Source organism: Squalius cephalus, assembly GCF_949319135.1.
Source record: "Squalius cephalus genome assembly, chromosome: 8".
NCBI lineage: Eukaryota > Metazoa > Chordata > Actinopteri > Cypriniformes > Leuciscidae > Squalius > Squalius cephalus.
The window spans coordinates 37,266,247-37,276,963 of NC_137129.1; the positions used below are offsets into that span (position 1 = coordinate 37,266,247).

General features: G+C 35.6%; 1 protein-coding gene across 1 annotated transcript in view; it reads right to left on the minus strand.

Moving 5' to 3' along the window:
* fam135b (family with sequence similarity 135 member B) overlaps nucleotides 1-8,223 on the minus strand; it is a gene marked incomplete at its 5' end in the record, with an annotated part of 23,418 nt that extends 15,195 nt beyond the window's left edge. The window contains 3 exons of the mRNA XM_079879366.1: nucleotides 1,668-1,747; nucleotides 7,784-7,875; nucleotides 8,170-8,223. Of these exons, the coding sequence (XP_079735492.1) occupies nucleotides 1,668-1,747; nucleotides 7,784-7,875; nucleotides 8,170-8,223 (226 nt within the window). The remainder of the gene's footprint in view (nucleotides 1-1,667; nucleotides 1,748-7,783; nucleotides 7,876-8,169) is intronic.
* Nucleotides 8,224-10,717: the final 2,494 nt, after the last annotated feature.

A 10,717-nucleotide genomic window follows, 5' to 3' on the forward strand; every position in this document is an offset into this window, starting at 1 on the left:
CTCTAAACCATTTGACCCTATGAATCACCCGTAGTTCAAGCCAGGATTGCCAGGTCCGCGTTTTTGTTCCTACACCAAATTTGTAGCGCGCCTCCCAATCAGTAATCGCACAGAGCTTTGTGCTTTGTTACTTCTGATTAGAAAAGTCTCACATTTACAATTCTGTCCATTTTATCACAAAATTCAAACAATGGCGTTTTGGCGCTCTTAAATGTGACGTAATGTAATGCCTCACAGCCTCAGTTCAGTTCAAGCAGCAACACGGAGCCCCTAGTCTACTCTTTTGTTCATAATACGAAAAAAAAAAACATGCATGAACACCAACAGGTATGTTGAAAGATACAGTACACTTATCAAAATGTATAATGGCTCATGTAGCCTAATCGCTCAATCGGCGTTTCCACCGCGGAAAGACGTCATTTACAATTTTTATTTGTGTGCAATGATTATACCTGAAAATGAATAGCACTTACAGATTAATAGACTCTGTTGTTTTATTTTAACCTCAAATATTATAGCAATATGTACAAAATGAGAGGGTTCCCTGTATAGTTTACATAATAAATTGGGAGAGACTTTTTTTCCCCCTTAAGAAAATCAAAGTATGGTATATTCTAAATAATTGGTTTTGGAAATGTTATATCCGTGCATTTGTTTATTTTTTATTAATAATAATACCATAGGAAAATTGTTCTGTTAGATTATAGTTTCTGGGTAATATTGTAGGTCATGTAATAAAATAAATCTCTCTCTCTCTCTCTCTCTCTCTCTCTCTCTCTCTGTATATATATATATATATATACATACATACATACATATAATTTCTTTATATAAAATAAAGAAATTATATAAATTTAGAATAGCATAGTAAACTCTTTCACTTTCAAATCTTTAACAAATCTTATTTTGCTCTCATTTTCTTTGTCGATCTGTTTTTATAGTTTTAGTGCATAATTGATAATTTGTTAGACTTTAAAAGCCTCATACTGAGTTTCTCTCTCTCTCTCTCTCTCTCTCTCTCTCTTTCTCTCTCTCTCTCTCTCTCTCTCTCTCTCTGTGTGTGTGTCCTCTAAAGGCTGTATTTTTGTCTCAGAAAACTTTCTGTCCGAGTGGTTTATTCTGCACATTTATTTTTAACTGCAGGAGTAGAAAAACAGTGAGGGGAATCCTCCCAAAAGCCTCTTGGAAAGAGCCCTCGACTGAAACCCTGGAGCAGACTCTTCCGATGGGCTTCACTATCGTCCTGTATCCATTAAAACAAGGTATAGACTGAATAACTGTAACCAAAATGATTAAAGTCCTCACAAACAAATGCATTGTGCATAATAACAGCGCTTGCAGCAAATTCGACAGTAATTGTCTCTAAAATTGTTGTTCAGGAGGTGAATTAAAATTTGAAGTGCTGCTTTAATGGTCACAGTGGCCCTGTTAATGGGATAAATTCATAGAAGCATCTCCTCATAGAAGATTTTAGCATGCTGAGAGTCTAAAACTCTCGGATGATGCATCTCGAATCCAAACCACCACCACTAAACATATTAAATCTAAAAAATGCAAAAGTGTCACTGACTGATTAGTTGCATATTTTCTGACACATAAATTTATGGAGACTCTGAAACAACACAAAGTAAAGAAGGTCAACATAGGTCAGTATAGAAAGTTCTCACCTGTGTATCCAGGTGTTGTGGCAGTGATTCTGTGGGGAACCCGAGGAGACACGCGTAGACCTGCCCTCACCTGATAGAAGCTGCAAGTGACAGAAATATTGAAGCATTAAAGATTTTATTCACATATTACAAAGACCCAGAATTAGACCTCATTTGACGAATCATCATCTGATATGTACAAGTTTGCAGTTAAAAGAGACAAACCAAAACACAGAGCAAGTTACAGTGTGTCTGAAATAGATGATGTCCTTGCTTAAAAAACACACGCATAGCATTAACATAAAATCAAGATATAAAATAAAATCATATTTCTTTTTTCACTGAATAATATACATTTCTTGAAACCTATGCATGAATTATGGTTAATTTAATGTTTTGACACTTATATGGTAATAATATTTCACAATATTTTTACTGTATTTGTGATCAAATAAATGCAGCCATGGTGTGCTTGTTTTAAAAACATGTAAAAAATATGAATTATTCCAAACTTTTAGAATAATTTTCAGTGTATATAAAAATTAAAACACATTGAATTCTATATAAACCAAGCTTGTGTTTCCTGATAAAAGACTGTGGGATGCTCTTCCCAACCATACTGGTAAATTTCTCTACAAATGTGACTAAATTATTAATCCCTTCAGGACAAAATGGCAATAAATAATGGATATAATGCATGTACCTATACCATTTACACTGAACAAGACCGAGATAAACAGCTGTTTTATCTGGTCAGTGTGAAATCTTATGCATTGAATCTCTATTTGATCATAAATAATGATGATGAATTAATGTGAAAGCTTAGTCGGCATGTTCAGACGGCCCAGACTCCATCAGGGGGATTGTACAAAGGTCACCTTGGCCAGTGTAGTGACTGCGGATGCATGTGAAATGTTGAAGCACTTCACAGATCATAGTCTCTGGAGCTCAGGTCATCCCTGTACTTCACATCAGCTCCGCAAGAACATCTACACCACAGTATGTTGACAGTACATGCTAACATATGTCTAACATAGTTCCACGCTGAAATGTTACCATAACACTTGCTCACGTTACATGTCTACAGCATGCTGCAACAAAACACACATGCACTGCTAAAGTGCTAAATGCTAAAGTGTCAATAGCATGCACTAAAATGTCTGTAGCACATGCTAAAACATGTCTGCAGTGCAGTACAAGCTACGACATGTTTGAAATACATGATGCACTGTTGCAGCATGCGCTAAAATGTCTGTAGCGCATGCTAAAGCATGTTTACAGCGTAACACAAGCTACAACATGTCTGAAATGATATAGCACATGTTAAAACATGCAGTGCTGAATGCTGATGAAAACAACAACTTCTTGCTAGCGTTTACACAAAACAATAAGCAATTTTTAATTTTTCACGTTTTGTAAATTTCCCACATGGAATTAAATTTGGCATGGAATGGAAGCGGCATTATTCTTTCCTTCCCCATTGTGATGTATATTCAAGTGTAACGGGTTCTGGAATAAGTAAAAATGTGACTTGATTTTGTCCTTGGGAATTGATTGGATCATAGGAAGTTGGACATTGCTAACTAAATGGAAGCAGTATTGCATTTTTGGAAGCATATGAATTAAAAAATTTGCGGGAAAATTGCTTACATACATTATATCGCCTGCGTGTGTCTCGTCATATCCGTAAATAAAGAAACGCTTCTCCGGTTATTTTGACGTGTGTCTGGTGGGAGTTGCATAGGTTTGTGTCACAACGAGCGGAAAAGGTTGACATGGAGCAGCGAAATATCCAACCTCCAGAGAATGACCCATTTAAAACAAACGCCAAACAGAGGAGAGTCTGCTGGCAACAAGAAAACTCGTAATAAAACAAGAATCAACATCGGCTTGGCTTTTCGGAAAAACTGAGGGATTTGAAATGTTGTAAAATCGACGCGGAGATGGTGTTTTTATTACTCAACAGGTACGGTATTTTATTGAGCAGATACATTGTCATATGTAGCTCTCAAACAAAGTTAATTGTAAAGCATGATCTATTGTGAAGGGTCATTTCATTACAGTTGTTGTAGCGCTGTAATAAAGGGTGGAGCTAGACTCACTGCAGAACGTTGATTGGTTTACAGAGAATCGTCACTTGTGCACGTGCTAGAGGAATGACAACACTAGAGGTGCCATTTTTTAATATACAGTTGAAACACAATGTTTTTTTGTCTTGTGACGAACAGCATGCATTTAGCATGTGAGGGATTTTGACTACTTTTATGGTGCTTTTTTATCGTTTTTAAAGCTTAAAGCTTCAGCCTCAGTTCATTTTAACTACAAAGAAAAACTGTATTAAATGTCTCTTTCTGTTCCATAGCGAAAATAATGGTTTGGAACAACCTGACGGTGAGTAAAATATGACATATTTGTTTATTTGTTCTTTTCTGTTTCACCAAATCCACATCTTCTTCAACCACATACCACACACACACACACCCACGAATGACTGCTCATCTAATACTTCATTCCCAAACAGATTCTCTGTGCTCACTATAACGTATTCTGTTGGGCTCCACCAGACACATATAGGCTAACATTGTATTAGTTCAATCTGTCCCGTTCTATTGTTAGATGCTTCTCTTCGGAGCAGGAACTACTGTACATACAGTTGCTGTAAAAACAAACAGTATATAACAGCAGTCTGTGTCTTCTGGGGATTATTTCAGAGGAGATTCAGAGGTTTAGCTTTCTGCTTTATGGAGGGGGAAGGGGCAGTCAAATCTCTGCAAAGCTGATGTTTCAGCCAACAGCCTTGCTTTAATCTCAGAGCAAACGCGGTGAGCTGAACAACATTATGAGTGACCTCTCCTCCATCACAACCTCTGCTTCACACAGCTGTCAGGAGACTGGTTGAGGATAGAGAGGAAATAGTATGCTAGATCTGCAGACAAACGGGTGTCTAATGAGACGTAACCGACTTTAGATGCACTGCTAGAGTCAGAATGTCTAGCTTTATTGTAGATTCGTAGACTCGTTTTAGTCACAGAGTAAACTTGTTAGGTTCTTTTTTTAGAAACTTTGTTTATCACCCTTGTTGATTACCTTTGTGTCAGCTCTGCCCGCTTCTTAAAGGCAACATGAACTTTCTCTGTTAACAATGCCTTTAGCATTCTGTGGTCTTCAAGTCTTTCTATGGAAGTTGCCTACGAGTTCAGTAATCATGTAGTGTGATGTGTATTCAAGTGGTTTTTGTCTGAATAAAACAGGCACATTTTATTTACAGGGCAGTATTATTTTTCGTTTATTCATCTGCCAGTCTTTTGTGTTATAAAATGAACAAGTACAATTAGTAGAATTTTTCTTCAAGCTTTATCCCTGTTCTTTATCAACAACAGTGCACAGAATGTGTACAAATTAACCAACTCCACTGTTAACACTCACAACAATTTATATTAATTATGACCCATAGCAATTATAAAAAAAAATTGTGCACTGATGCAATTTGTACAGTAACCAGGAATATTTTTTAAATACGATAAATAATTAAGTTCATGTTAAAAACCCACAAGCTTTTTTTCATCAACCTCAAGTTTTTGGTAATTTTATTTGTATGTGAAATAGAAATGCAAAGTCATATATACTGTAATTGGCCCGTTTTAATCTTCTTCATGCCTTCGCTAATTCATTTTAAACGGACCTGCAGAATTTTTTACATGAATTATTCTATTCCATTGTCATAAAAACTTAATGTAATTATAAAATAATTAGTAAAATGTTGTTTACACTTTTTAAAATGTATATTTAGTGTATATTAGATTTTTTTACATATTTAGTCATATTTAATATACACTGCCGTTCAAACGTTTGGTGTCAGTAAGACTTTGTAACATTATAAATGTCTTTACTATTTCAAAGAAATGCTGTTCTTTTGAACTTTCTCTTCATCAAGGAATCCTGAAAAAATTAGCACTGGTTTCCACAAAATATGCAGCCCAGCTGTTTTCAACATAATAATAATAAACGTTTCTTGAGCAGCAAATCAGCATATTAGAGTGATTTCTGAAGGATCATGTGACACTGAAGACTGACGTAATGATGCTGAAAATTCAGCTTTGCATCACAGGAATGAATTATATTTTAAATACATATAAATAGAAAAAGTTGAATCAAATTAATTAGCATAAGGGACTTCTCTCAAAAACATAAAAAAAAATCTTACCAACTCCCAACTTTTGAACAGTAGTATATAACATGCCAATTATCTATAATGTCAACGCCTCATCCAAACACTGAATTAGCACCAAAGTGACTGTAGTAGAACTTCCAGAAGAATCCTAAAAGTCATGGCAGGCAGCACAATTTTGTCCCTGAACCTCAGATTAGTTCCTAGTCAGATCTCTATATGCTGCATAGTTAAAAATCAGTGACCTGTAAAGTCATTGAATTCCCTGTAGACTTCACCTGCTGCTCGCAGCAAGGGTGTAATTGATTTGGCTTGAACCAATGACAGGAAAATAATGTACAAAAACAGCAAAAATCAATCATTAATTTACCAGTCTACTGAACCGAACACCTTCATGTGATGCCTTATGGTCTTAGCGGGGAGGTGTATATGAAAACAGTGTTTAACACTCAGTCCACACTACGAGCGAGCTGTACCTCACTGTTATTACAATCAGTAAAGATGTCAATATTGCAAACAACACAGCTTCAGATATTTGTAGTGTAGACTACTTTTTTTGGTTATAGTCAAAGCAATCTGTTTTTTTGCATTTGCTGTGTAGATAATGGGTGCATTGACAGTGTTACAGAGTGGTTATTTTTCTAGTAACTTCATTAAGGTAAAGTGTAAGGTGTAAATAACAATGTTATTAGCAAGGAAGATTCATGATTATGCTACAACCGTCACTAAAAATAACAGCCTCATTACTTTTCTATGGGAATATTGTCAGTAAATGATTTCTTTTTTACATGAAACATACAGTACATATACATACAGATGAAACTCCTAAAATACACATACAGAGAAGTGTGTGTTTTTTTTTTGCACCAATAGTGGTACCAAATATATTCCCTTTATATACGTTTCAGTTTCACTCTCCCTGTCTGCTATTCGTCTAACAAACTCATGCCATTGGTTGAGTGAATGTTATGTCTCAGCCAATCAGGCTGTTCAAACAGATTGCAATTTCATTTGGTCACGATCTCATGAAAATGTGTATCTATAGCACGAATTTGAAGCATATTTCGCGTTCGTCCATCTGTGCAAAACCCCCTTTAAGCATGCGCAATGTTTCAGATAGTATGTCAAGTGTAAACACATGAATCGGATAATGGGTCAGAATTGAAAGAACGTAAACGGACGGTAAAAAAAAAAAAAGAGTATATAGGCAACAAATCAGAATTGGGCATCAAGATCTGTAGTGTAAACGAGGCCTGTTCATGTGTTTCCTGTTGAAACAGGAAATTAGAGCGACACATATCGACACACACACACTACCATTTAAAAGTTTGAGGTCAGTAAAAAAAAAAAAGGTTTGTTTTTGAAAAAAACTGTTTGTTTTATTGTTTTTATTTTTATCAGGTGAAGTCTGCCTAGTTGAGCATAAGAGACTTGTTTCTAAAACATTTAAAAAATCCTACTGACTCTAAACTATTTAAGGGTAGTATGTTTTTGTAAAAAGCAGAATATTCTTTAGTCTAAATATAGCCTTTAGCAGATGTTCTTCAGGTTCTCATAGCAGAGAGCATTTGGTTGGAGTTTTAGATACAACCTTGAGTCCAAGATGAGTCATTAACTTTTTTTTTGTGCATTTCTCCATTAAAGAAAATGCATATCTCTGCTAAAAGTCTGTTTTGTCTAGTTTTAGGAACACTTTCTGTTAACATATGTTCTGAAAGCTAATGAGACATGAACTAAAACACCAAACACAATGCCATCTATTCATTGCATTTAAAAAGAACATGAAAAAAAAATCTGGAATGTGAGAGCACATTCTCAGTTAAACTGCACAGTGTGATCCAAACCGGCTCTTAGAGTTTGTACATGATGCCGTCACCATGTGCTATTCCTGAACAGGTTGTTTAGAGAACAGATGCTTTACAAAGCCATTCATCAGAGCCTTCAAACATGCAGAAGAACACAGACTCACCCTCTCTGGAAGAGATCCACATTGTGAAACTTGTGCAACTCCAGTGAGAACTCCACAGTGCCCTGTACTTCCGACATCATCCATTCCATCACCTAGAGAGAACAAGAGAAGTTAATTTGCAGCTAAACACATCAAGCCTTGCATTGTCTTATCTAACCCCGAATGCAGTTCTCTTTCAGAACTCTGTGTTGCTCTACCGTTGTCAACGGAGCTGTTTGCCCATTGTGAGGGTGTGTGTTGTTCAATGAACATAATCCAATGACTCAGTAATAGAGTGGCAGCCGCACACCCGTGACTCAGGAAGACGCCATTTCTAATTACTCAGGCTGTGACTCATCTCAGACAATATTTGTTCTGGGAACCTGATGTGCCGCTCTGAGACAAACCAATGTACGATGCACGACTCCAAGACGAATGACAGCAGTGGCATTTCTGGACATGATCCCAAATCATACTTATGACACAATCCGTCTCAAAGACGCCGCAGCTCAAAGCCACTTCACTCAAGCTGGACCTGTATGAGTGTGTGGTGCTAATCACATCTAATGGCTTCTTCCCACACAACAGGTTGTGTAGTTGTGACACGAGTGGAATGGCTGGAATCTGAGAGGATATTGGCTTTTCCAGACTGGCTTTATGGTGGAAGAATCAGTGTGTTTTAGACGGGAAAACTCAACCATGGTTATTAGTATTCACATATTTACTCTGACACAGTCTGTCCATCATTGTCTTTATTGCATGCTCTCTCTCATAACTTTGACAGAAAGACTGATATATCCACCAAGCCATCAGCCCATATTGATGCCCAAGTGTCAGATTAATAAGTGATGTAAAAATAAATTGTATTTTATTTACTATCATTAAATTGTACCTCATTAAGAGGTGCGCAGGACACACACACACACACACACACACACACACACACACACACACACACACACACAAATTAATAGTATATATATATATATATATATATATATATATATATATATATATACACATACATACATACGTACATATATATATATATATATATATATATATATATATATATATATATATATATATATATATTCTTCTGTAATAAAGAAATACAGAAATACAGTAATGAGAACCATTTATAATGCTGATAAAGGCAATATCAGACTCATCATTGTAATGAGAAATGAAGGATATAAAGTGCTCAATTATGCTGAAAATAATGTTGCAGTGAAAACTAAGGGTCTTGACAATATAAATATTGTCTTTTTTATTATCTGTATCAGTCTAATCGCCTGATATTGGAAGCAGATAAACTCAGAATAGTTGAAACTGTTTTCTATGCCATGTCACATCTATATTTTCTATAAAGTTAAAATGTTTCAATATCTTAAAATATTCTAGATTTGATCTTCCTGAAAACTATTTCTTTAAAAAAAAACATTTAATAAAATCAGCAGTCATATCAGTAAATATGTACAGTATGGATTGGAAATAATTCTAACAGTTATGCTTCATTAGTAAGCGTGGGTTTATTTCGGTTGACTTATCTATTATTGTCTTTTCCAGCAGTGATATGAAGACACATCAAGACATTTTTCTATGAAAGACACAGCATGTGTCCATAAACCGCACTGATATATTGCCAACGCATCTGCAGATTTTAAGGACGTCCCATCGGCGGGGGGCAAAGAAGCAGAATTTCCTGAATATAAATCAGCTGGCATGTTGAAGGTGAGCTAAACAAACAGTTGCAACAGTGTGTGACGTCCAAACAGACGTGCACCGACCCTTATGATCCAAGTGTGTGTGATACAGTCGGTTAACTCCAGTGTGTGCTCATTATTGTCAGGCTCCGGTGAACATTCAAATCAAGGTCAATGAGACATATCCTCAACTTTATGTCTCAGAGTTCCCATTTTAGCTTAGATTAGACTTTCCAGACAAATTGAAATAATAGGAAAAAATAAGATTTGTATTTTAAGTTTTACTTTATTTAGTAGCTGAACAAAATTAGTACCCATGTCACAGACACAGGCACATCCTCACCTTGGTGTTTCTAAGCAGTTAGAGATACATTATTCCCCCAAACTCTTCCTGATTCGTATGATTTGATGTCAGAATACCGTGTCCAACAATGCAATGCTTGACCTGCCATTTCAAGTATGATGAATATAACAATAAACTGCTTTTTTTTCTTGATTCATTATTCTGCCAAAAGTAAAGACATTTTTACACAAATTTGGATTAAAAATAGCTTTATTTGTTTCCAACTGGATTTGCTGAATTCAACATGTAATGTAGAGAAGTTGGGTGATGATTCCATCCAAATTTTGGGATATCGCATAAAATACGCTTCATGGAAACACCAAGATGTGCATAAATTCTAAAATAAAAACTTGTGCATTCAATTGAGGTAGATACATTTTTATCCAATAAGAAGACATGCACATAAACTACAATGGAAAAGCATTTACCGAATAAATCGCTTAATGCTTAACAAAAAACTTTTACTTTGCCTGAACAGAGAATTTGATTGGATAACTGGACTAACCTGTGGACTAACCAGTTTTCCAGGAAGTGATGTTTTTGTTCCCTTGAACACATGGGATGGAAACGCTGCTTTATTTGCAAATGTTTTATGCATCATTCCAATTCTGCACATAAGTTAAATTCGCAACTTTGGATGGAAACATAGAATACATCAAATTAATGTACATGGATTTTTTGGTAGCACTTTATTTTACAGTCCTGTTTCGCATGTACATACTATGTACTTATTATAGCAATTACAATAACTGGGTTATAACTAGGTACTAACCCTGAAACTATCCCTAAACCTAACCTTAACCCATGTAGTTACCTTATATTACCAGTACTTTCTTCTTTTTTTTTTTTTACATTATGGGAATTCCAAAACATAGCTCAATCACAATGCAAGTTACTGTTTAAAAT